At 37.6% G+C, this 27,747-nt stretch overlaps 1 protein-coding gene across 2 annotated transcripts in view; it reads left to right on the top strand.

Moving 5' to 3' along the window:
* The window catches only part of yy1b (YY1 transcription factor b), a 10,790-nt gene extending 997 nt beyond the window's left edge, over positions 1-9,793 (top strand). The window contains exons 2-5 of one of the 2 annotated variants that reach the window (XM_023295498.3): positions 2,151-2,313; positions 4,142-4,202; positions 6,915-7,073; positions 8,692-9,793. In XM_023295498.3, the coding sequence (XP_023151266.1) occupies positions 2,151-2,313; positions 4,142-4,202; positions 6,915-7,073; positions 8,692-8,874 (566 nt within the window). In that variant the 3' untranslated portion in view covers positions 8,875-9,793. The remainder of the gene's footprint in view (positions 1-2,150; positions 2,314-4,141; positions 4,203-6,914; positions 7,074-8,691) is intronic. The other variant, XM_023295507.3, reaches the window with a different exon arrangement.
* The last annotated feature ends 17,954 nt before the right edge of the window (positions 9,794-27,747 follow it).

The following is a 27,747-nucleotide window of genomic DNA, read 5'->3' as shown; positions in this document are numbered from 1 at the left end:
GGAGGGAGAGAGACAGCCGGGTTTGTGGTCGCTGCAGGCCGCAAAACTGTGTCGCACTTGCGGCTTGACGGCAGCTTTTACACCGCCGAAGGGTTGTGTAAAGTATGCGTAGGTTAAATGGCGTTAAATTGTGATTTTGGTGATATTTAAGCGGGGAATTATTTAGCCGTTAGCTGCTAGTGCTAGTTAGCAGCAGCTCAGCGCCTCATCAGGCTAACTAGCCGTCAGACAGGACCGTGATTAATATTAACCAGCTAGTAATCCATCATTACTATATGTAGGTCTCCTCAGGCATTAAAAGCTCATATTTTGTGTCACCTATATTCCACAGCGACCTAAACCAGCCGGTTGAACCTGTTAGCTTAGTTGGAACCTGTTCATTAGTATTAGTGAGCGGACAGCAGCTGTCTATTTTTAGTGCTCTCTGCTGGTTGGTACAGAGATGGAGGCATTTTGAACACCTTAATTAAATGACAGGGAGGTGTAGCAGGAAAAATACAACGATAAAATGCTTTATTTCAACCGATATCAGTAATTATTGACCTATTATTGGTAAAGAGCTGGAGAAAAAAGATTCGATTTGACTTTAGCACATTTATTTGTTTATTATAGCGATCTTTAGACAACAAAACAGTGATAAAAGCCACGTAAATACGTAAATTTACACTTAAAAATTATTTTAAAAATAAATTTAGAACAATAAAAGTCACGTAAATAAGTAAATTTACACTTAAAAATATATATTTTTTAAAAATCCGGAGAAGGAAATTGCCTTTATACATATTAAATTAAGAAGGATGCTGTGTGCTGTGGTTAAATACCTCATAGTTTACCTGGACCAGGCATCATCGGACAGATACATTATTTAGAGATATTATAGACTTGACAACAACTGAGCCTTTACTGTTTTAAGATACTAAACTTTACGTTATGTGCTTTAGTGTAGGTTTGCATCTGATGCATTTAAATGGAAATATCCCGCAGTTTTCTTGTTGCTAATATGTGACAGGTCTGTTGCCAGTAAATACCATTACTTATATATTTAAAAAAAACAGGCAATAAACCAAAGTGTTTTCCACTAGACAATAAAGTTTTATCTAATAAGTTTAAATACGAGGACAAAAACCCTATAATTTATCGTATAAATTTACCTGACCAATTAAAGTATTAAGGTTAAGCCCTAGCGATGTTATTTAATATAGATAATAATATAGGTAATATAATTACCTGACTCAGTTATCAAGATTAAGAATCTATTGTATTTTGTAGTGTACCAAATTATCTGACTAATTAGAAAATTGTCATTCTAGGTGTTAACCAATGTCCAATGTGTGTTTTTTTATATGACCCATACAAATTAAGAATAATTTAGGAATGAGATGAGCAATATGTGGAACAAATATATATATATATATTTGAAATTTTAAAATTAAGAATAATACCAGCTTCAACAGAAAACTTAGTTGAACATTTTAAAATATATTGTTCAATGCTGATGGCTTCATCTTGTGATATATGTGTATTTCAGAGGTTTGCTTTCCATGCGTCAGACAGAAGTTATGGAGGCAAAATTGGCAGGTGCATGAACACAATGTCAGGGATAACCTCCTTAAACGGTATTCTTTTTTCACAGTTTGGTCAATATTTGTGCAATACCTCTGTCACTGAAATAGCAAATGCTCTCTTAAGATGCTTTTTACATTGAATTAGTTGCCTGCCGTGTCTCTCTTTTAACTCTGATCTCTGTTCTTGGTTGTAGACCTGCATAAGTTTTCTTTATTTTATATTCAGAAAAGTTAGTAGCAGTACATGTTTAATTTCCAAATTCAGAGTGCCTTGAAATGAAAAACACAGCAGTTGTCAGTTAACAACATCAATTAAGTTAGACTGCAAATGACAGAGAAAAAAACTGCAGTAATGTGAGCAGTAGGGAGTGAATTTGTACAAGTAAACACCTCGCTGTAAGTATGTGGAAAAAGTAGATTAGATTTTAGTATGCATGTGATTCCAGAGTGATAATGCAGCAGTGATGAGCCTCCTAATATGATCAGAGCGTCGATGCAGCAGCAGCAGATGTTTCAGCCTCCTGAGGCTTGTATCCAGGGTGACACCAATATGTTATCGGTTCAGTCTCTGTAATTTGTTTCTAGATGACAATAAAGACATTGACCATGAGTCGGTGGTGGAGGAGCAGATCGTCGGGGAGAACTCCCCTCCGGATTACTCTGAATACATGACAGGGAAGAAGCTGCCCCCTGGTGGCATCCCGGGAATCGACCTCTCTGACCCCAAACAGCTGGCCGAGTTCGCCAGGTGAGTTTGTGTCAGGATCTCTGCTTCAGTTCCTGCCTGCAGTAAACACAGCTGTTTACACCGTCAACACAATTCCAATGAGCGTAATGTAAAATGATACCGCTGCTGATCATCACATATTCTGAGTGCGAAAGGCCAAAAACATGCAGCTGTTGTTTTGTAAGTACTTCCGTGCATTTTGGAGGATTTTGCTTCAATTTAGTTCATGTTTTTTAAGATTCAAAGGTGATTTTTCCTCATAGTCAAACAATAAGTGCACTGAAATGCATGGTGGGATACTGTTGAACTTGTAATAATAACCAGTGTGCATTGAATATTTACTAAAAATTATTAAAAAATATGGTTAAATTCAGAATTGGATAAAACCAAACAATTCAAATAACGTCATAAATTACAAGAATGTGAAATATGTTGTAGGAATGGGCTTTTGGAGGTGACTGCACACAACAGTAACTGTCATTGGTGCAGTTTTTGACAGAAATCGGTGCATTTTCCTGCTATTTCTCACCATTTGATAAACAAAAACTGTGTTTGGTGCTTGAGGATATGAAACCCCAGTTCCCAACAATCCTCTATGAGACAAATCTTTGGATATTAAAAATATAATTGCCTATAAAAACTTTAATCACATAGCTTGAAAGGTAATTACGAGTACAGTTTGTGTTTTTCCATATAGGGATTTATGCTTAGGTATAATTAGAGTGTGTTTGTGGTTATTATCAGAGAAACTATACCAGTTTTATCACCATATACTGCTGTAAAACAGAGAAAATCCCTTCTATAAACCCCTATTATATTGTATTTTCTCATAAAAGGGTGAAAAATTAAGCACAAGAGAGTGCTTGGGAGGTTTATTGGTCAAAACTAAAGTAGAACCAAAGGGAGCTGAAATGAGAAAAATGTCTTTAAAGCAGCCAGATTAAAAATTTAGTCAATTTTGATTATCTATTCAATCATTTTGCCTTTAAATATTAAGTAACTGTTTTCTTTCATTTATTCATCCTTTATTTAAACTGGGAATAAGCTTAAATAATGAGGCCTCATTTACGATACAGCAGAGTAAGAAAATATAAGATGTAGAGAAGTGGATTAGAATTCAAGTACAAATGTTAAAAGGCACAATTAGTAAAACAATAAAACCACAGAATATTTTACAGCATTTAAAATGTAAAAACAAATAATAAAATGAAAACAAGAACAGCTGGACATAAATATGCTGAAAATGGGAACTTGAATCGCCTGAAGGATAAAACTAAGTCGATTTGTAGATGGTGCTGCATGTTTTTCCAGGTTACAGGTGCACAGTTAGTAAAACTGGGTATTAACAGACAGATTACTGATTAATAATTGCCGAGAAAATGTCCAGTTAAATTGGTTGTTTTGTCAAATCAGGAAATTCTTAAAAATAACAACTTGAGGAGCTGTAAGCTGTCAATTTCTGAATGTTTTCAAAGAAAAGCTGTTGCAGATTAATGAGCTGTTGTTTGCGCTCTAGAAGTGCAGGTCAGATGAATGGATAGCAGCCTTATTTCACAATCTATTAAGGCCAGTGAATGTGCAAACCCTGGCTTATTATATTTAATTTCATCATTATAGTTTCACTTTTCCGTAATAATTTCACAAAATCTTTTTACAGTGTGTTTTACTTTCCATTTGGAAGTGAAATGTCATCTGCTAATGTTTCTACTCTAGCAGATGAGTTATTGATTGACTTAACAAACATCCACATTACAGCTGGACCAGTATTTAACACAGAAACTTGTGTTTTTGTTGGTTGGAAACTCCTAACGTGTCCTTTTTACTTTTTTACTATTTTTACTACTAACAGAATGAAGCCCAGGAAAGTCAAAGAGGACGATGCTCCCCGGACGATAGCTTGCCCTCATAAAGTGAGTCTGATGATCCTCCGCAGGAAGTTTGTGCCATTTTTGCAAAATTGAATTCCTAGTTCCTGACTGGTGTAATAGTTTTACACATTGTTGGTTTCTGTGTAATTGAAAATTTCACTAAAAAGCAAAGACGGCACTGGAGCGTATTGATTTTTATGTACAAACAAGAAGAGTCAGGCCTTATCTGACTGAGCTCCCTAATGTTAATAGTTTTCTTTGCTCTTTGAGGCTGTTAACAGATTATTACAACTTCAAGAGAGAAGAACAGATGCAGCTACAGCCATTTACTGGGTTTAAAGCAAGAGTATGCAGGATTGTAGAAACAGTGAGATAAATATTGCAAGCCGAGAATCGAAAAGAAACTCACTGCTTCCGTTCAAGGCCACAGCCACTTCTGCAAAACACAATAATGAACACAACACATTTAAGGTATGTACATCATGTCTTAGTCACTGAAAACCTCAGGCCACTAAACAAAACAAATGACATAATCACATGACCTCTTTCTTTATCCAAGCATTTATTTAGTCTTTTCTACAGGAAACAGGCTACAAACTCAACATTGGCCGCATCTGATTGGACACATACTTTGCTTATAGAAAAGAAAATGGTTACAGAGAGACATGAAATGACAAAAAGGAGACACAAAACAGCAGACAGAAGACAAACGGATGCATAAAAGGACAAAAATGAGACACAACAAGAAAAGTGAGACAAAAATGACAGATGGCAATAAAAGAAAAGTGACAAGGTTGAGACAAAACAAGACACAAAATGACAGAAAGGCAACAAAACTGTTCATAGAGACGTAAAACCGATACAAAACGACAACACAAGACAAAATACTCCCCAAAGAAATATAAAAGGGAAAAAAATTAGACCAAAACAAGAAAAAGTGAGGCACACAAAGACATGAAGTAACAAAAATGAGACACGAAACAAGAAAAAAAAAGATACAGTATGATAGATAATAGAAATGACAAAGAGACAAAAACAACACAAATGTGTCATAAAACAATAGAGCTGGGACAAAACTCTCCCAAAGACAAATAAATGGACATAGCACACACAAAAAAGTGAGAAAATGACAGAGAGGAGATGAAAACTGACAAAGACGAGACAAAATGATACAAACAATACATAGAATGGCAAAAACAGGACATAAAACAATAGAAGTAGACAGAACTGTCCCAAAGATGCATAAAAGGACAGAAATGAGACTTAAAACAAGAAAAGGGACATATAAGATAACAGAACGGAGATGAAGAATGACAAAACGACAAAAAAATGAGACTCAAAATGACAGAAAGGAGACAAAAGTGTCCCAAAGATATATATAGACAAAATTGAGACACAAGAAAAGAAAATGAAATGTTGAATGACAGTAAGGAGGTGAAAAATGACAGCAATGAAACAAAACACCAAAAACGAGATGCAAACTGACACGAGTCACAATGACCACAAAATGACAAAACTGTTGAAAAGATGCATACAAAGGACAATACAAGAAAACATGCAGATAAAGACCAAAGGGAGTTGGAAAAAATGACACAGACAAGACAAAAACAACACAACAAACTGATACAAATGAGACACAAAACAACAGAAAGGAGCCAAAACTGCTCCAAAGACACATAAAGGGGGAAAAATCTGACTCAAAACAAGAAAATTTAGATACAGAATGACAGAAGGGAGATGGAAAATAAAAATGCCCAGACCAAATGAGACACAAACAATCCAACATGGTGGCATGTTTGAGGACTTCTTCTTACCCAAGTGGTTCATAGTGTGTTTCTGAAGACATTTGAGGCAAGAAATGTGTTGTGTAGCTGCTGAGTTAATTTAAATGTTTTTCAGGAGCTTCATCCTGGCAACAAGACAATAACCACAAGGGGAAAAATTAAAAAGATTGTATTCAACATTAAAAAAGTTACTTTGTGCAAAAAATTCAATGTAAAAAGCATCTTAAAAGAGCATTTCCTATTTCAGTGGCAGAAGTATCACACAAATACTGATGAAAATGTCAAAAATTAATACTGTTTAATCACATTGTGATTTCATTGGTACCCCAGATTCTTCCCTACCCAGGAATTAGTCTGATCCTTAGACCCTCTGAGCATTTACAACCCCATCTTCATTCCAAATATGGACCAGATACAGCAGCTAACCTTTGTTCTAAACCTGTGCCGTTTAAAGTCTATAACTTATTTTATGATGCACAATGCAAGAACACAAAAATAGACAAAGGTACATTCATTAACATTCAATTTAAAAAAAAATCTTTTTTTTTTTTTTGAAGCCAAAAAGCTGCTTTGAGGAGCCACAAATGTGACACCTCTTCTCTTGAAGCACAAAATGATGGATCCTGCGTATGAATTCAGTCAGACAGACCAGATAAAATGATCTGACGGGCTTCTCACAGGCCTCTGATGACAGATTTCCTTCTTTTTATTATCACAGCTCTTAATTTGTTGATTGCTGTCAGGATGTAAAGAGACTTTAAACAACAAAAAAATGCTCCTGAAATACTTTGCATACTTATGCTTCAAACATTTCTCTAAGAAGTTGTAAAAACGTGGAGAATTCTGCGCTTCCATTTGTATAAAAGGAAACAAAACCCCTTTGCGCACCACTTAAGCTGTGACAACCTTGCTGCTGTGAAGAAGAAGCGGCTCACGTGATTTGTTTGTCGTCACTTTCATTGGTCTCCAGGGCTGCACAAAGATGTTCAGGGATAATTCAGCCATGAGGAAGCATCTCCACACCCACGGACCCCGAGTGCACGTCTGCGCGGAATGTGGCAAGGCCTTCGTGGAGAGCTCCAAGCTCAAACGCCACCAACTCGTTCACACGGGGGAGAAGCCCTTCCAGGTTGGCATCGGAACTAACCTCGTCCTCTCCCACACGCAGATTCACCGTTTTTACATTTTTAAGCTCATAAGCTGGTTAAGAGAATGAGATATACGTAACTTCACCCTCGTGGGACTCAAATTTAACACCCACCCAAAACTAAATGTCACTAAAACTTTCTCTTTAGTGTTTAAATCAAAGGAAACTAATCACTTCGGCTCATAGTGTTTTGAATCTTTGCCTGATCCCAAACTTTAAGACTATTGTTATGTTACTAATGTTATTTGTTTACTTTTTTTAAGTGTTTGTTGTCATAATGTTTATATGCACAAAGTGACCCACATTTAGCACCATTTACAATGTGTTTTGGCTGTTGAAGAATGTGAATAAGAGTTTGTAATGGCTCTTAAATACACGCAGTATTTTTTCTGACAGTATTTAACCCTCTGAATCTGTTTCTAGAATGGTTTTTTTTGCAGTATTGTAACTGAGGAAATGAATCCTCCTTCACTCAAAACCCACTAGTAGGCTTGAAAGACACGTTATCTGTACAAAATTGGCAGCATTACATCATTTGCATTCTGTACTCTTATAATACTGTATTTTTATTTTCTATCATCTATCTATCTATAGTATATCTACCTGTCTATCTATATTATATCTATCTATCTATAGTATATCTATAGTATATCTATCTATCTATAGTATATCTATCTATAGTATATCTATAATGTATCTATCTATAGTGTATCATCTATAGTGTATCTAGCTATAGTATATCAATCTATCTGTCTATAGTATATCTACCTGTCTATCTATATTATATCTATCTATCTATAGTATATCTATAGTATATCTATCTATCTATAGTATATCTATCTATAGTATATCTATAATGTATCTATCTATAGTGTATCATCTATAGTGTATCTAGCTATAGTATATCAATCTATCTGTCTATAGTATATCTACCTGTCTATCTATATTATATCTATCTATCTATAGTATATCTATAGTATATCTATCTATCTATAGTATATCTATCTATAGTATATCTATAATGTATCTATCTATAGTGTATCATCTATAGTGTATCTAGCTATAGTATATCAATCTATCTGTCTATAGTACATCTATCTATAGTGTATCTATCTATAGTATATCTATCTATCTATAGTATATCTATCTATAGTGTATCTATAATGTATCTATCTATAGTGTATATAATGTATCTATAGTGTATCTATCTATCTATAGTGTATCTATAATGTATCTATCTATAGTGTATCTAGCTATAGTATATCAATCTATCTGTATAGTATATCTATAGTGTATCTGTCAAGTATATCTATCTATAGTCTTATCTATCTGTCTTTGTATCTATCTATAGTATATCTATCTATTCAAAGTCTGTCTTAGATCTGTCTATAGTCTATTTATCTATAGTATATCTATCTAAAGTCTGTCTAAAATCTATCTATAGTCTATCTATCTAGGAACATGCTTTCCATTTTTATCAAGTTTCTCTTTGTACCTCTTGACATATTTCAATCAAGATGATCAGAATCACTGACCTTCTTGAAGTCTTTGTGTCTGATCTGTATGTAGACTCACTCCTCTACTTTTTATTTCTCCTCAGTGTACCTTTGAGGGCTGTGGGAAAAGGTTTTCTCTGGACTTCAACCTGCGCACACATGTGCGGATCCACACTGGAGACCGACCCTACGTCTGCCCTTTCGACGGCTGCAATAAGAAATTCGCCCAGTCAACCAACCTAAAGTCTCACATTCTCACACACGCCAAAGCCAAAAATAACCAATGAGAACCCGGAACGCCTGCGTCGAGCCACAAAGACGAAAAAACAAAACAAAAAAGAGCCTTCTAGCGGCACATGTGAAACCTCTTTTGAAGACAGGATGAAGCGCTTGAGACTTTAATGATTTATATAAAAAAATCTGACAGATTAAAAGACTTTAAACACTGAAATTCAGCTGGTTTTCCTGAGCCCCCTTTCTTCTGCTGTCACATTGGATGAGGAACGCAGTGACTATTCCCCACAGCCCCGGCCAACGGTCCCTTTGTTTCTCCAGTGGCATTCAGCTGCCAGAAGATGGAACCCATGGACAAACATCAGAGACTTATTTTTACCAGAGTGATCAGAGAAGCAGCACTCTATTAGTATTTTTATTTGTCGCATCGCTTTTATTTCCCTCAAGTGTGCATATTGTACGCTTGACTCAGACTTTCTTTAGTAAGAGTTGTGATTTTTTTTGTTTGTTTATTCTCTCCTGCATTATGAGATCGTACCTATGATACAAAAACCTGTTTCACACGTATGAGAAGTTTAAAAAAAAAACAAAAAACAGCTGTATGTTTGCATTTCCACACCTTCTTCGGTTGTATTTTTCTCTAACCACAAAATAACCTTGTATACTTGTATTGTATGGCTGTATTAAAATTAAGTAGACATAGATAGAGGTGTGATTTAAAGTGTTAACCAATTAAACTTTTAGTCATGAGTTGCTTTATTTTTTCTATGAACTGTCGTCACAGATGAATGAGTAAAATGCTCCCAGTTGAGGTATCTGAAGCGTACATCGAACTGACTGCGAGATCATCACTTTCTTTGTTAGAATGTAATGTACAGATGTCAACCATTACCTTTGTTGGTATTTACACCCATGTATCCCAACTGCCCACAATAAAATGGGTCATTCCAACTCTGTCCAACTACACCATAACTTTTTACTAAGTGTGTCTTTTTGAGCCACAAATCCTGATGAGTGTCCAGAAGAGCTGCAACAAATACTTCATTAACCCTCGTGTTGTCCTGCGGTTCAAAACTGACCCCTTTTAAAGTTTGAAAATGTGGAAAAAAACAAATATTTTCACAGTGAAACTTCTGATGTCCACATTTTCAACATTTTTTGGAAATTTTTTGAACATTTTTTAGTGGAAAAAAAAATGTTAAAAATGTTTCTTAAGAACATTCACAAAAAAATCAACCAAAATCCAGTGAAATTCTCTGGATCTTGGTTGATTTTTTGTGTGAATGTTCTTAAAGAAAATGTTAGAAGCTTTACTGATATATATGTAATCACTTTAGATATTTTTAGGATTTTTTTGGAAGATTTTTACTCATTTTTTGAAAATATAAGAATTTTTTTGCCAAATTAGTTTTTTATTTTTTGGGGTTTTTTTGTTTTTTTTTTTTTTTAATTTTTAAATAAAACGTAATTAATTATTGGAATTTTCTTCCTGAATGTTTTGCAAATTTTAAGAAATTTGGGGAATTTTTTTTGCTGAATTTTTGGATTTTTTTCAGACAAGGAAACAATATTTTTCGGTGCCTGTAAATGAAGACAACAGGAGGGTCAATAGATCTGGGCCATTTTATGAGGAAAAAAGTGTAAATTCTGTGATTCCTGCTCCTTAAATGTGAATGTTTTCCATTTTCTTTCTTCCTAAATATATTCAGTAAACTGAATATATTTAGATTATAGACAAAAGAAAACTCACCAATTGACATTTTTCACCATTTTCTACTAGTCGACAGTGAGAACAATCATTAGCTGCAGCTTTAGTGAACACTGTAGTGCAGTGGAAAGTATTAGAGTCACATTGTGTCCTTTTATGTTAATTTAAAGCAGCTGAAAGTACAACCCTGAAGAGTTTTGCATGTTTTATTAAAGAGAACATGCAGTAATGTTGGTGTTATTGTTACCAGAAACTGCTTTCCAAAGTGTTTCTAGCATGCATAAAGATGAATTTGTTAATTCATTGTGCTGTTAATAACATCCATGTTTCTCAAATAAGTTTAATTCTTTTGCAGCTCACAAGTGCTGCTAAGTAACTAAGTACATTTGCTTAAGTTCTGTAGTTTTGCATACTTTACTTGAGTATACTTATTTTAAATTACTTTCTTCTTTTCCTCAATATTTCAGAGAGAAATATTGTACTTTCTGATCCACATCATTCATCTGACAGCTCTTTAAGTTTAGACACGACTGATGCTATACCAAGATTTTAAAATACCAAACACACATCGAAGCAGTTGTTTCCCACCTTTTTGGCTACTGGGGTTTAGTCCAGTGTTAATTCAGGAAGTCTGTTTACTTATTTCGTCTTCGGAGATAAGTTCTGGCTGAATTTTGAGGATTTTATTTGTTGTCAGACGTGGAATTTTTTGTTTTCACTCTCAAAGAAACAACTGTGAAGCAATTTCAAAGCATCAGCATCTCCAGAAGTATTATTCCGACAGCCATGAAATTTGGTGAGGACACAGACAGAATAGCAGATCCAAATGACTGAATGACTCCAGCAGAGGCCAAATTTTTGATTCCTGGTGCTTAAAAGCAGAAAAAAGAGCAAAGAATTTTCAAACACGGCTGGTATTGAGGACCCAGTAAGTTCCTGTAAGTGTATATATGTATAGAGTTATCCATATTTCTACCAAACATAGTCTTTGGTCGACATCTCTCCAACTTTTGATACTTCTCTAATCAGTAGAAATTGATGTGTGGCAATTTAATAATACATATTTTTACTTAAATGGGATTTGTCATGCAGGACCTTAATACTGTATCTCAGATCCTTTAAAACCTTCTCTTCTACTGTTGTATGTTCAGGTTTTGGCTTTTTTTTGTCCATTTTTGAAGTGCATACACATTAAAACAAACCTCTCTTTGAAAGTTGAGGCGTTCTTAACTTTTAATTTAAACTAACAGTATTATCCGCATGTAAGCGTCTGTGTGAAGTCTTTGAACTTATTTGTCTCATTAGGCCTTAAATGGCTCATCAGAACTTGTTAAACGTGTCAATATTTGTCATTAGAACTCTTCAGCTGATGACATCTGCTGAGCTGATAAACTCTCTGACTCTTAACAGAACACTCACCAACCATCGGCTTCTCTTGGCAGCTGACAGAAGATCTGAACATGCAGCTAATTGATGCCTACAAAGCAGCAGAAGGCTATAAAAAGACATCAGAGCGCCTGCAGCGTGCAATTTCTACTGTCTAAAATGTCACTATTAGAAGGCAGTTAATGGGAACTGTGGAAGTCAAGACGAGATCTGGAAAACTTTTAGATAAGACTACACATTATTTGGACAGAAAGACAACACGAAACCCTTGAATGATTGTGAAGGAACAGCAGGAAAGTTTAGCTGCAACTTCATCACATAAGTCAACGTCTGAAGCATCGAAAGCAACAAGAGCTGTGGACAGATCAAGTTCAAATGGAAGTTTAAGGATCAAATTACTGCAGGTATGTTTGGAGGAAAGAAGGAGCTGCATTTGATTCACAAAACTGCTATAGTTCTTTGGGGTATTTTAGCAGCCAGTAGCACAAGAATGGATTCCAACAAATATCAGACAATAATGGATGTCTGTTTTTTACAAGATGACAGTGATCCAAAGCAATTATTGGAATGGTTCTGACTTGAACCTATTTAGAAATGAACTGAACTTAACAGAGGTGGCTATAAGCAACAAAAATGACCCAGAAAACCATGTGCACTGATCAAACAAATCTCATAACTGGCCTGAAAAACTATGAACAGCAGGGGATCCATATATCCTGGCTCATCAGACCAAATGAACACAGCAGGGGGAACATAAAACATCCAAACCAACAACAAACTCCACAAAACAGCACAGTTTGTTTTGTTAATCAAAAGGAGCACTATAAAAAACACTGAAAATCTATCCAAATACCCAACATGAGTCAAATGAATAATGCAATACTTAAATCAAATAGACCTGGTCCACCCCTTGAAGTGGCAGCACTTGGTATGGCCCAGTTAGCAGCTTTGGTATAAAAGCCTGCTGCTTCTCTGGTGCCATTTTTGTGCCAAAACCAGCCAGATGACCACAGCAGCAGAAGACTGGATACACCAACAGCGGTAAGACAAAGAAAGGCTTAGTGTGATTTCAAAACATAATGTGAGCTACAAATAGAACTTACGTACTTCTACAAATGCTAACTAAACCATGAATTTGTTGTTAAACTAAACTGGTTTACGGGGTTACTGACTTTATGGCTCACAATGGTCTACACCTAAAACACCACCAACCACCATGTAGAGCCTCTTTCAGGGGTAACAAGTATTTACTCAAGGTTAGAGGCCAATCAGAGACGATAACAAACACTGTTGTTTTGAGTTCTGGATGCCTCCCTCCTCTCTAACTTCGCCACCAACAATGGAAAACTCCCCATATAAGCTAACATAACCTCCGTTGGTTCTATTTTCGTTGTGTCCTCACAGCTAAAGTTCTGTTCAGTAACTATGATTTGTTGTTGTTTTGATGCACTTAGAGTTAACACCATAGCTGAAGCTTTTAAATCCAACGCAACCATTTCTAGTTATTCACTTGTTTTTTTCAGACATGCTACAGAATAGTAAGGGAAAAGAGGAACTAAACAAAAAACAACCAACCCAAAACTTAAAATGTCTGAAAAAGAGTAGAATGAAGGTAAACTTTTTAGCGCCTACTAGAATTTTATGATTTATGCTATCAAATGCTTTTTCAGAGCTGTAAAACTCCTACCGTAAAATCCTTCTTGTCAATGGAAGTTATTTCTTCCGTTAGTGCCAATCATAATGTCGCTGCTGTTGATCTGTTTGATCTAAGTCCATACTGACTGTCCACTAATATTTAATTTTTGTCAATAAATAAATGGTGTAACCTTTAAATAAATAACTTCTCCAACACCTTGGAGAACTGTGGAAGCCTTGATACTCATCTGTAATTAGGAAAAATGTGATCGTTATCTTTTTTCAAGTTCCTGCAATAGAAAGCTGCCTAACAATCCAGTGATTTAACACAAATATGGGCAGTTCTGTATCCGAGTATTTTTACTTTTGACTTTTTAAGTACATTTTACTGCTGGTATGTGTATGTACTTTTGCATAAGCGCAATTTTTAATGCAGGATCATAACTTATTCGTCCATATTCTTCCATTAATCCAGAGTTGGGTCGCTTTGGCAGCAGCTAAGTAGGTCATTCCAGGCGTTCATCTCTTTAGCAACGTTTTCCATTCCTTCCTGAGGTGTTCCCAGGCCAGGTGAGATATATAATTCCTATAGTAAGTTCATCATCGGCTCTAAGTTGCCTGGAAAAACATCCATACAAGTCACCCCATCATTTAACTTTCACTTAATACAGCGTTTTTGCATCCTGGTGTTGCTATTTATGCTAAATTAATGATAAAATGTAACATATATTGGCTGCCTGGTATCAACAAATGTTAACAGTCTGATCACACGGTGTCTGAGCAGCCGTCTGACACTCCAGGACCTCAGAGTTTCTGCCTTCAGGCCTGTTCGACGTTACAAAACTCACCCTCCGAGTGTCAGTCCTTGCGGTTACCGTGAAAAACCTCGTTTCCCCAAAAACTTTTCGGAGAACTAAAGGAAGTGAAATGTAAACCCTCCACAAATACGGTGCGTTCCACTGCTTCATTCATATTTAACTCTGGATAACAGACACTCTGAAAGCTGCGTGAGCTTGGTGGGATTTCCTTCCTTTTCCTTCCTTCTCTGTGCAGTTTTTTGACATAAATCTCATCCTTTTTCTGCTCAGGCAGCAGGATTAGCACAACTGTCCACCTCAGCGTCCCGCTAAGACGCTGCTCTTTCAGGCCTGATCCTGGTCGTCCTGCTGCCCCCTTCAGGCTACAAACCTCCAGCTCTGGAAACATCAAACCTGCAGTGTTTTTTGTTTTCTTTTTCTTGTCTCCTGTCACACAGAAACATCTAAGGTGGAACAAAAGGAGCTGCTTTGTGTTGCTGTAGAGGCCACAGATTGATTTAGCTTGTTCTTTATGTCTTATTGGTGTTTTTAGGCCCCAGACAGCTGCTTCAATTTAAATTCACATCCATTTCTTCTTCTTCTTACCTGAGAGCAACTTCGACTGGAGTGATGCTTGAGCCCACCCTCCTTGAAAGACATGCAAAGTGTGAGTCAGGCATGATTCCACTTGGGGGTCCGTGTCTCTCCACTCTTTTTTTTTTTTTTTTTTTTTTATTTATTCTAAAGGAGCATTTATTTATGGGATTGCTTGTTTTGATTGACAAAGGCAGGGGAGAGTAAATGCGCTACTTGTTATGCAGCTGAAGTCTGTCAAGCCTCCAACACCTGCTCTCTTTCAGATGCTTATTTCATTATGGCTTCTCTCTCCCAGGAGTCAAGGCACTTGTTTTCTTGCTTTCTTTTTTTTTTCTTGTTTTCATAATCCTGTGCTGCATGTTTACCTGGATGTTATTCCACTTTTTCGCTTTTTTTTTGGCCAAGTTTCAGCTTATTTGCAGCTGAGTGTGATCTCACCTGCAAATCTCCACGCTAGAATTTTCCTTTCATTAGTTTTGTGTCTGTCTTTTTTCCTGCATGTTGCTGCAAACAAAGGTTTACCACGCCGAGGCGAACCAGGAAACCCACAGTGGCTCCGCTAAAAACCCTCCTTCATGTGCGAGCCGAGACTAAATCAGGAAATCCGAGCAGATCAATCCTTAGCCCTTTGCAGTTTATTATTTATTTCACATTGATATTTATTTTTCTTAATAACTCAGGACCTCACATAGGTTTCTGCTCAGCTTTAGTCACGTACTTTAAATAAATCCTGAGGCAAATAAAAAAAACATTGATTTTGCCTCAAATCTCGCCCATTAAAGATGAACTAAACTTAATTGTACAAATGCAGAGATGACTTTTATGCACCTTTCCTTCTCTCCATCCTCGGTTGCAGATAATGAAAGCCTGTCAGTGACTATTACACTGAACTCCTTCACTGCTCCTTCACAGTCAATTTGATGTTAAGACATGCAGAACAGCATTAACTCAATTCCACCCAATCTGCAGGTCAAATCTCTGAACTTAAATCAGCTCCAGATGCGTTTTAAAATCTCTTCAAGTGCCTCTCTTTTATTTGATTTTTTATTTTTTTTGCGGTGGGCACAGCTAGAGATGCTATTTCCATGCAGAAAATATGTTGCCAAGGTAACAGAGGAGAGAGCATGTGTGTGTTTCTGTGTATACGTGTGTGTGTTGAGGCTGAGATACCCCCCGAATACCAGGACTGCTGCTGCAAACACAACCGATCCAACCTGCCAGCACAACCTGCACACAATCCCAGGGACGTCTTTGAATGTTTTAAATGTCAAGACAGCTTCTGTTTCTTTTACATTTCTGTCTTTATTTGCTCGATTGTCACAAAGCACAGCCTGTAATTCACCTTTCAGCTTCATGTTCTCTGAATCTCACCCTCTTTCTCACCTCTTGCTCCCCTTATCGGTTCTCTCTTCCTATATATAGACCGACTGCATTTCTTTCTCTCTCATTCCTCTGCTTCAGATTCAGGTTTTTTTTCTCTCAATCTGTGTACATCTGTCTCCTCTCTCATCCTCCCTCTGTGTCTGTCAAGCTCAAATTTATTTCACCGCCATGACCGTAATTAAGCGCACGCTGCTGCTGTCAAAGCAGGTTCTGCAGGGTTTGCAATGCAACTTAAATCATTCTGGATTTAAATGAGAAAAGACAGTAAATTAGCACATTACTGCACAATATCACAGCTCAAAACACATTATATCTCAACTGTAATCCACTTGTGTCGTACCCGCTTTGATCTCGTTGCTTAATTATTGTTATGCTTCATGTAGGGCTGCAACCAGAGATTATTTTTGATTAGCGGACTGTCAGAAAATGGTGGAAAATGTCCATCAGTGTTTGATAAATGTCTTGTTTTGTTCACTTTACTGTCACACAGCAGTAAAGAAGCAAGAAAATATTCACATTATAGGAGCTGCAATCAGAGATTTTTGACTTTCTCAGTTTTGCTGCAGCTTCATATACATCTGGCTCCTGCAAGAGTTTGGAAATGTAAATATTTCTGGAAGTTTTAAACATTCACATCCTTGTATTTCACCCATTTAATGTCAACAGGTGTGTGAAACATTTGTGATTGCATTTTCAAGTGTTTTCAAATTTTCTGTGTGTTATTTAAAATGAGTAATGTTTGGAATTTGTGTCTTTCTCTGGAAAATATGATTAATTTCATTAAGATTTGCCTGAAGATGGTGGAGCATCATTTGTTTTTGCAAACAAAATGCAAAAAAATCAAAGATTAAAACCAAATGATTAAATATTAAGACTGTTGGTGTTAATTTAATAGTTGATAACTAATCAATTCATACTTGCATCGCTAATCCTTTAGTATTCTAAAAGGTACCAGCAAGTAAAATTCACCAATATTATCATTATACAAAACATATACAACATAAAGAGTACAGAAAACCATCTTTTTTGATCTGCTGCCGACTGTTTAAAGTCATTTTTGACATAAAAAGTCCCAAAAATGACTCTGTCTCAAATGTCAGGATTTATTTTTTATTTTCTCTGTTTTGTACCATTATAAATTCAACATCTTTGGGATTCCAGATATTGATTGGACAAAACAAGCAATGTGATGAATAAAAACAACACAGTGGAGTGGAGCTACGTGTAAGCTGTTTTGAGCCCAAAAGCTATTATTTTCATGGAAAAAAACTAAAGAAATATGCAGTTTTGATACACAGAGATGAGTTTTTCGAGGTTTAATCAATGACTGAAGAGCGACTTTGATGCTTTTCTTGGTGGAAAACTAAAAGTAAATGCATTTACTTAAACAGAGGACGTGTAATTTCTGCTACTCTCAGTCAAAATGACAATAAAAGATGTAGTTTGACGATGTTTGATGAACAGTGGGAGCTGTTGTCTCCACCACCATGGCTGATTCAAATCTTTCTAATACGAATCAGGCAGAAATCACATTCACAGATGACATATTAAAGCTGTTATGTTACTTTTAGTTACAAATGTGATGTTTCTGTTCCCCTTGTCAGCTTCTGTGTATTTTCTCATGCTTGTAGAATGTCAATGCTGCCGTACTTGAATTGTGCATTTTACTTGTCGACCTGTTGGCAGGTGACAAGTAAACGCACCATTATAACGGAGTAGGTTGATGCTAATCGAGGTGAGAGAAGCATCACAGGTGCGTCACCTTCATTCCTGCTGCTGCGATTCCTCCTGTGCACAGGTTTTCCTGGTACGACAACACATTTTTGTCGTTTAGTTAGGATTATTTTATTGTCAAGGTAACATAGGGAACTTTTATGTATAAAAATAAGGAATTTATTAGATTTTCATTACAAATTGCTGATTCAAAAGCAAAATATATGATATATAGTTTCTTTTGTGCAGTCCAGGAGTAGTGGCAAACTTTAAGAATGCCTTCTTTAATATTAATGTTTCTAATCATGAGCTGGCTTAAATTCACAGGCAAATTGCCGTTTGAGGTCAATTATCCAGTTAACCTGAGTTGTTGGTGCATTGAGAGTTCATTTGTTAATTTGCTGTGATCTCATGTGTAAAGGTTTTGTTGTGGCAGTTGTCCTAGTTCGAATGTCCATTTCTGCTGGGAAAATGTAATTATTCTGTATGTAGTTTTGGTCATTCAGTGACAGCACACTCCTGATCCAACGTAATGGTTAATAAGTCACATACTGACACACATTAGTTTCTTATTTTACAGCGAAGGTCACTCATTATCTAATGTGCAGAGACTAATACAGATCCAGTTACCATTTCAATTATTTGGGAGAAGAGTTGGTTCTGTAAATGGGGAAAAGTTCACCATTAGGTAATACATCTTTACTTTAAGTATAATTGCAATACAGAAAATTCTATCAATGTGTGATAGATAGATAGATAGATAGATAGATAGATAGATAGATAGATAGATAGATAGATAGATTGATTAAATCTTTATTGATCCCGCGGTGGGGAAATTTTTGGTGTAACAGCAGCAAATAGACAAACAGTTTGAATAAAAGGGGCAGTGATAATTTATCTACCACAAAATGTTTTTTTTAATTGTATTTATTTTGTATTGTATTTTGGTAACTTTATTTATTAAAGTAGTCACATTCTGTAATCTGTTTGTGTTTTGCCTCAACCAGAAAAAAAGGGCACAAACTCTGTCTTTTAAACTCTCTGTGATGGTGACTGACTGTTAAAGTCAGCTAATGCTGCTTTAATTGCACTTGAACATCAGAGTTGCGTTCACTGAAACTTGGACATCGGAGTTCTTGTGCCACTGAGATTTGAGGCACCTCTGACTCTATAACTTCTTAGTTGGAAAAATGATTAAACTAAACGATTAAAACTCTATTTTTAGTATATAAAACTAGCTCTACCTCAACCAGCTTTGTTGCTTATGTATCGGCTCATCAGTAAAATAAATCTAATCATGTAATCTACAACAGTTTTAGTGCTTTTATGTTTTGAAGATGTAGAAAATTGAAGGTTTAGTTGTAATGCAGCAGTTCCTATTGTTATAATGCTGTTTTTACCTTAAATATTTAGCATTATCATTAATAAAAACAGCACTAATAATAGTCTGTTGCAGCACCAATGACAGTGTTTTTTCAGTCTAAGTGTGTCGGTTTATTCTGGTAAAGCTCTTTTTGTGTCTCTGCAAACTGAGAGTAAAATTGTGCTTTTTCTACCTCCTGTTTTTGGCACACAGACTCTCGCTGTCGAGTCTGTTTTCTTTCTGTTGCCAAATTTGTGTCCACAGCGTCAATGGGCAGATTTTGATCGTTCACACTGTCAGTGCCTTTTTGTGGCGGCTCACCGTCCCCAGATAACCTGCAGACTGTCTATTGTCTGTTCAGGTGAATTCAACAGCTTCCAGTTTACTTTATATTCTTATCGCAGATATAGAAAGATTCAGATACTGTTGTTTTTCTTTTGCTGTTACTCAGTTTGTCCAGATTGTGGGAGCCCAGTTCTGTTGTTCTGTCTCGTGCTGTATTCTAAATTAGTATTATAATTCCAGTTATTTTCTCCCATCTGCATCCAGCTACACCCACACTGAAATATTTTCATTTTAAAATTTAAAAAAATGACCATCAATAAGTCAAACGTTTTTAGCGTTCAGAAATCATCTTTGAGCGTACTAACTGGAGCTGCAACCAATAATAATTTTAATTGTCAATTAATCTGCAGATTCCTTTCTCAATTAGTTTCTGGGCCCATCAGAAAATGGTGGAAAATGTCAATAAGTGTTTATTAAAGCGTAAGTCCAAAGTCTCGTTTTGTTCACAACACAGAGATATTCAGTTTACTCTCATAGTGGAGGAAAATATTCACATTAAAAAAAATATTCATTTATGGATTATCAAAACAGCTGGCAATGAATTTGTAATTGACAGCTACTCGATGAATTATTAACATGCCTGAAAACACACATTAAATGGCCAGTCACACAAACTGGGCTTGTAGGTTTTGATGCAAACATGTTACTGGGTTCATAATAACTGTCAATATATAACTGAGGGACTTTTGAAGTCCCTCCATGGGATATATCTTGCATACATTTCTATTAAAATAAAAAAAATAAATAATGTTTTTATGTTCATTATGATCATGTCTTTACAAATCCCATAATTATTTATTATGGAAACAATTACTTATTAGTAAAAAATGACTGGATATCACTAAAATGTCAACTAAATAACCATCCCAATTTAATAACAACCACCTTCTAATTAGCTTTCAACTAAGTTACCCATTACAAAAACACCTCTGAAGGAAGTGTGTTAATTCCAGATCACATGACCTGCTCCACATGATGTCATTTCCTCCTTAAGAAAAGACTGGCCAGACTCCAAGGCTTTCTGAGTTATTTAATATAAAGTAGTGTGTGAGTCAAGTGTGGATTTATGGCATGTCAACAGGTTTACTACAATATCTTTAGAAATAACTTTCAATTTCAATTACTCCATCCATCCATCCATTATCTATACACCGCTTAATCCTCACTAGGGTTATGGGGGGGGCTGGAGTCTATCCCAGCTGACTCAGGTGAAGGCAGGGGACACCCTAGACAGGTCACCAGTCTGTCACAGGGCCACATACAAAGACAAACAATCACTCTCACATTCACACCTACGGGCAATTTAGAATAATCAATTAACCTCAGCATATTTTTGGACTGTGGGAGGAAGCCGGAGTACCCGGAGAAAACCCACGCATGCACAGGGAGAACATGCAAACTCCATGCAGAAAGATCCCGGGAAAGCCGGGACGCGAACCAGGGATCTTCTCGCTGCAAGGCGAAAGTGCTAACCACTACACCACTGTGCAGCCCCCAATTACTCTAAATTGTATATATAATATTTAGAAGAATCTTTCTCTAAAAATGTCATGTGATGTTTGGTTCTAGGCGGCCATGTTGATTTTAGGCCTGAAAACAGCAAAAATGTCAACTATGTTAGAAAAAGTTCCACCATTATATATATTGACCCAGGAGATTTTGAAGATACTAAAAAAAATCTCTGATGTTTTGATTCCATTTATCGGTTTATTCAAAATGAACCATGCAGTTTAATATGCATTACTATGAGTATTAAAAGCAGGATGACAAATCAGTGCAGTGATGGGAATTAAACAATCATGGGAGACCTTTAATGCTGACACAGATGATTATTGATAGATCATTCCGTTAAGCGAGAGTTAAAGTTAATAGTTTGCTTTGAATCCTGATTTAATTCCATTTTTGTTAAGCTTTGAAAGAAAAAACTTTTCTCTAAACACTTTTATTAGTAGTTGAGGGTGATGCTAACCTGAAATCTGTTGTATGTTGCTTTCATTCTGTTATTTTAATATGTTGATCTCAACAAACATCTAGTACTTTTGCGTACTAAATATTATGTTGGTGTTAGATTTCGGGGTGCAGTGTCAGTGTAGTGGCTCTAATCATCGCCATCTTGGTAGTTCCCATTTCCTCCTAAGGAATAATTCAGGCTTTCCATGTGCACAGGCTAATAAGAGAATGTGAAATGTTTGCACAGCTGTGTTCAAACTACAATAGGTATGCGTTATTGCATTTCCCTTCATATCAAACACAGAAAAACACATGGAGATAAAGCAGCCAGTTATACATTACATGTTAATGAAATTATTCCTGAGGTGTGTCGAGCACAGGAGGCGGACATGGCACAGGATATCTGGAGAAATTAGGAATTTCACTGTATTCAGGCTCATTGATGAAAAGCATGTATAAATCATAGCGCCTTTAAAGGTCCTGCAGCGACTACATCAGTTACAATTCTGTCAATGATGAATTATAAACATCTGGATGATGGATATTGTCCTTGTAGAAAAACATTCTATGAGTGCACGTAGTCATAAATTTTGGGCTAAGTGGATGGTGAAATATAGGTCCTACCTACCCTTGTGGACCTGGAAAACATGAATTGGCTTTAACTTCTGGTTAATCCAAAAGAGAGCAAAGAGGAAGGAACGTGAGTGGAGCTGTGTCCACCTGCAATCAGACTGGCAAAGCTCATACATAACTTTAAGCCTTAATACAACTTAAATGGGTGACTTGTATCAAAATTCTCCCCCTGTGCATTTGTCACGAATGGGGAAATTAGCTGTAGACATCAAAACTGTTTATTGTTCTAGGCTATAAACATGTTTATTTCTGTTGTAAAGTTGACATTTTAACTTGGAGCTCTGTGGGGATTGGCTCACTTTTGGAAGCAGCCTCAAGTGGACATTCATGGTACTGCATTCATTTTTGGCACTTCAGTATTGGTGTTGGGGCCTGTGGTGGCCGTGTGTGTTTGGAAATGGACTTTGCACAGCTTCTGTGTATGGATGGCTTGTGGGGAGGTGATTGACTACACCTGGCTGAACTCTGAGCTCCAGATTACAGCTGGAACTCATGAGGGGGGATTAACTTGGAGCTCCAGACCTCCCTGTGACCAGTTCGCCCCGGTGCCTCTGTGTGAGTGGTGTATTGTTTGTGTTCCTCTGTGGGCCATCTGTAGGTCCTTGTGGTGGGTACTACAGACATTTTGAGCTTCTGTTGGTGGCTGCTAAGCCCTCAGACTCAGAGGAGACCGAGGCTCCAGTTAGCAGTCCGCCAACTTCGGAAGAAGTATTTGGTAATTTGAGTATTTGTGAAGTGTGTTCAATGTGTGTGTTCAGAGGCACCAGTTTTGTTCAGTTTTTTCTGTGAATTCTTTGTATTAGTTTCTGTTCCTTGTGGTGGGTGTTGCTACTGTGATTTGGTTTGGCTAGGGAGTTTAGTTACTTGATTGTGTTTAGATAGCTTTACAAACTCTGTTAGTCTTCATTTTGTTACATTCTGTTTTTTGATTTGGCAACACCCACCAGTCTTGTTTCCCTGTTTGATCACTTTTATGCTCCATTTGCTTCTGAGCAACCAATTCCTTTCCCTAAACCAATAACATCTGGTCATTTTGTTGCGTCCAGCTGACCCTAGAGTTTGGATCATAACAATTGGCTTCGTTTTTCAGCCCTGAACATTGTCGTTTGGTGTTTTTGTCATCACTCCCAAAAGACTAAAATGTTTTACCGGAGTTTTCTAACTAAAACGGGTTCATCACTGTTTCCAAAAGTTTCCTAAACTGTTGCCGTAATGTGGATGCTAGGTGTAAACGTAGCACAAGTTATGTATTTTAAATTGAAAATGCATTGATGTGGATGTAGCTGCAGTGTCTCCTCCATCCAGCTCCACATGTCAATCACAAATCAACCTTTATTTCATTAATGCTTCATTTCGATATCCTCATCACGTTCTCGCTCTTCAAAAGATCTGCTGCACCTACTTTTCAAATCACTGAGCGTACATTTGTTCTCGCTCTGCATTGCAAATGTGGTCACAGTCAGATCAAAAAGACCTTTAAAGACTTGTTTACGAAGAGCTACCTGACATTCTCAATTTCACCGGCCGTGGCTCTGTCCCGTCAGCCGCCAAGGATGACAACTGATCAAACAATAGCTGTGGAGCTGCTGCAGCATTTTTGCCTCTGCGTCCGTCCCCATGTGTTCCAGCATGTACGATTTGTACGCTCAATTAGCGTGAAATTCATGTTAAATGTGACACCACGGTTTGATATCTCAACTTAACAAGCACACTTAAATGAGATCACTCTGAGCAATAAATAAGATTAGCACAGAGAAACACAGTCGGTTCATAATCCTAGTGTGAGTCGGTTGTGAAGAGGCCTAAAGCCATGCAGACTTGTGTGAGAGGGATGCAGGAATTATTCTCCAGGATCCGAGCGAAACCATGCAGGAACATGTAAATGTTTAGGACGGCTCGGCGTCAAAATAATGTGGCCCACGACCTCCCGACAGCTCCCCATCCTCTATTACCAGAAGCCTGAAGTGATAACAAGATTAGCATAAGCACTTTGAGTAAGTCGGTGTGAATGGGATCCTTAAAGAAGCTTAAACTGTTCCCCCTTCACCGGAGCTTGATAGATAGTCAACGGCTGACTGGCACATCTGCTCAACTGCTGCACTGTTCTCTTAGCGATCTTGCAAATCGATGAGGGATCCATCATTGGGGACGCACAGTGCAGAGGAGGAGAGCAAATCGCTTCTATAAGAGATAGCAGCTATCAGGCAAATGGGCAGAGAATGGTTCCTAATGGTGCCTGGTATGTCTGGTGTAAACTGCAGCCGGCCTCTTTGTCGTCCATCACCCCGGAGCATATGTAACTGAAGGAGGCGAAGGAGAGGGAAGCATCTGTTCGTTCAGCGTGGGAACACCTCTGGAGGCGACACGATAATCTGGGTTCACGTCAGACCGAATCTGGTGGCGACGCTGTGTCTCTTTACCGAGTCTGTGTGTCAAACAGTGGGATCCACTCAGCCGGCAACCCCCAGTGGGTGACCTTCGCCTGGCCAGCTCCTCCGCCGCCTGATGGGATTTCAGAAACGCTCGCTCATTTTCTCCCCCGGCTTTGTCAGAATCCTGGCAGTAATTGAGGCTCAGTTGACTCGAACGCCGGGATCATAAAAAATGAATGAATCCAAACCTTTCTCCGGCTCCTGGTGAGCAGTTAGCATCATCATGGTTATCTAGTCGCGAGTTCAACTGGATGGTAACAGTTGCTGCTGAGTAAACAAGGAAGTCTTTAGTTTGGATTTGACCATTTCAATTATCTCCCCTCGTGCCCAGACGGCTGTTTTCCCAGAAACGGTAGTCACATTCACTATTAATGAGCCATGATGTTCATTCTGGACCCATTTACTTCTCTCAATAATGCATACTCTTTGGAACTGCCGGTGCATATTGTACAAAGTGCCACCCTCCATATATATAAGGGTATCGGTGGTGTTTTGGTTGCTGTCTGGCCTCAGGCTGTTTTTACATGTACTCCAGGAATAACAGCTCTTTCCAGGGAGTCAGTGTTTCCTGTGTGATTCTGTCCACTGCTGCCTGCTGTGCAGAGATAATGAAGCGCCGAGCCGCAGAGTAAAAGGTGCTAACACACTTGTTGAAGGACCTCTGTTTTCTTCAATTAAGCGTTCCTGTTCCTGTCTGACTGTGAAGCTAATAGGCTCTTCAGTTTGTTGATCTCCTTAAATAAGACAGTTGACCACAAATTGCATACATCAGTGCTCCAGTGTGATTTTCCCTCCGGCAACGTTGCCGTCATTAGGAGCTGGCAGTTGTGGCATCAGAGGCCATGTTGGTTTTAGAAGCTTCATAAAGGGTCTCGTCATGTCAGAATGAGCTCATACAAATGAATCACATTAGCAGTAACAGCAGAAATGAATTTAACTGCAGAAGCTGCTGTTGAGAAGAGGCGGAAATGTTCATCAAAATGTCTGTGAATATTAGTATTCAAATCAGTATGGATTGCTATTACTTGAACAGCTCTTGAATGCTACAGTATTCCACCATTTCTTATTTATCTATATTTGGCATTCTTGCTGCCAGGACTGGTTCTTTAGGTTTGTTGCATATGAAACCTCAGAAATCTGCCATATTTTCTGAGATCGTCACTAGATTACTGCACTCATCCATAGTTCTGGCTGCTTATTTTCACATATGTATTCTAGCATAAAAAAAACACCATAAAGTCATATTAACAGTGTAAAAAGAAATAAAAATGAAATAGTGATATTCTTGTGTATTTGCGGTGAGAAATGCAAACTTTGTCGTAACTGTTTAAAATGCTGTATTTATACCTTTAAATCTACCTTGACATTAGTTTATTCTGTGATTAAAAATGGTCTTTGCTGTTCTTAATCCACTTTGAAGATATGTTTAAATTATGCACTGCTTCATCTAAGAAAACAGTTAATGCAAGGTTACACTTTATGCATTGAGGATTTATAGAATTTCATCCAGAATTTATGTTATCTTTTAAATCCACTGTTGTGTGGTGCAGATAACTCTTTCCCTTTTTGTTCATACATATCAGTTTTTTTTTTTACATCTATGATTTTGTATTTGCAAACATTAAAACATGTAATGATGTGTACATTTGGATGCAGTTAACAAATCAAGTCCGATTTACCGACAACTTGAGTACCAGGGAAATATTGAAGTTCCTTTAAAGTTAAGTAGCGTTGTTGAATAATTCTTAGCAAAGATATGAAGTTGGTATAACAGTTAAAAATCTGGTATTTGAACATAATCAAATGACTTTTTTTGGCACGTAACATGCTGATTTTAAGTTGTTATTATTAATCTAATCTAATGAGAATGAAGTATTTAGCTTTGACAAGTGATAATTAAGAAAAAGGGGCAAATTACATCTTATTCTGATTATTTGAGACGTTAAAATCAAGTCAGTTCGTCACTTCTTTGGCGGTTTTGCCACCCCACACAAACCAATGGCGTCATATTTTGACCGTAATGCAATTTCAGTTATAATATTATTGATTTAAAAAAGCACAGCTTGGAGCAGCAGTTCCACACTTTTTGTTGTTGCTTCATTAACTGACTGTTAAGAGTCCTTATGGTGTGTTTCTGCTTTCCTTCCTGTCTGCACAATCAAACAATAAAAGTTAGTGACCAGACAAATTGGCTCTTAGGACCCCAGAGATTTTTTTTTTTTTTAAATGCACAAAAAAAGGGAAAATAACCAAGATATCAGTTTCCGTGCCACCTCAGTGTGAGTCACAGTCTCGGCCTGACGTCCTCTTCAAAGCTGTCTGGCTGTTTAACGTTCCGTGTTTTAAAACGAACACAGATGAGCGTGGATGCAGCCTGAGGACGGTGGACTCACTGAGACTGGCAGCGGGTGGTGGAGGGTTGGAGGGTTGGAGGGCAGCTCAGGAGCACGGAGGGACTCCTGCAGTGGACAGGAGTGAGTCAGCAGAAGGCTGGAGCAGACAGGGTGGGTCAAAGTGCGGCGACGGGACCAGACAGGGGCCAGGAGGCGCGTTTATGGGGGTTCTGTCTGGTGCAGGTCTGTGGAGGGGAACGTGTGCTTCTGTTCTGGACTCGCTCTGCTTGTTGCCAGACCTCCAGCCGAGGTCCGTCACCCACATTTGTCCTCCTCCTCGCCTCGCCCGCCTCCTCCCTGCACCGACTCTGCCAAGGTGCGCTGAATACCGAAGAGCCAGAGGCTGCATGGCTGCTTTACAAAGGCTGCTCTTTTCTCTGTCTTATGCTCTCCTCCTTCTGTTCTGCTCCACGTTCCTCCCTTCGCTCGGCTCCCGGTGCCCTCTTCCCTCGTCTCGCTTTCTTCTCCGTCTCCCTCTCCATTTCTTCCATCCTCACCCCTGCCTCTCTGCCTCCCACCCCTTCCCTGTGTATTTGTTTGGCAAAACCCTTCCATCTCTCCTCCCCTCTCTCCCTTCAGGATGCATCTATT

Source organism: Amphiprion ocellaris, chromosome 12 (assembly GCF_022539595.1).
Source record: "Amphiprion ocellaris isolate individual 3 ecotype Okinawa chromosome 12, ASM2253959v1, whole genome shotgun sequence".
NCBI classification, from domain to species: Eukaryota; Metazoa; Chordata; class Actinopteri; family Pomacentridae; genus Amphiprion; species Amphiprion ocellaris.
The sequence above is the reverse complement of the archived record's forward strand: the minus strand, read 5'-3'. Positions and strand labels throughout refer to the sequence as shown.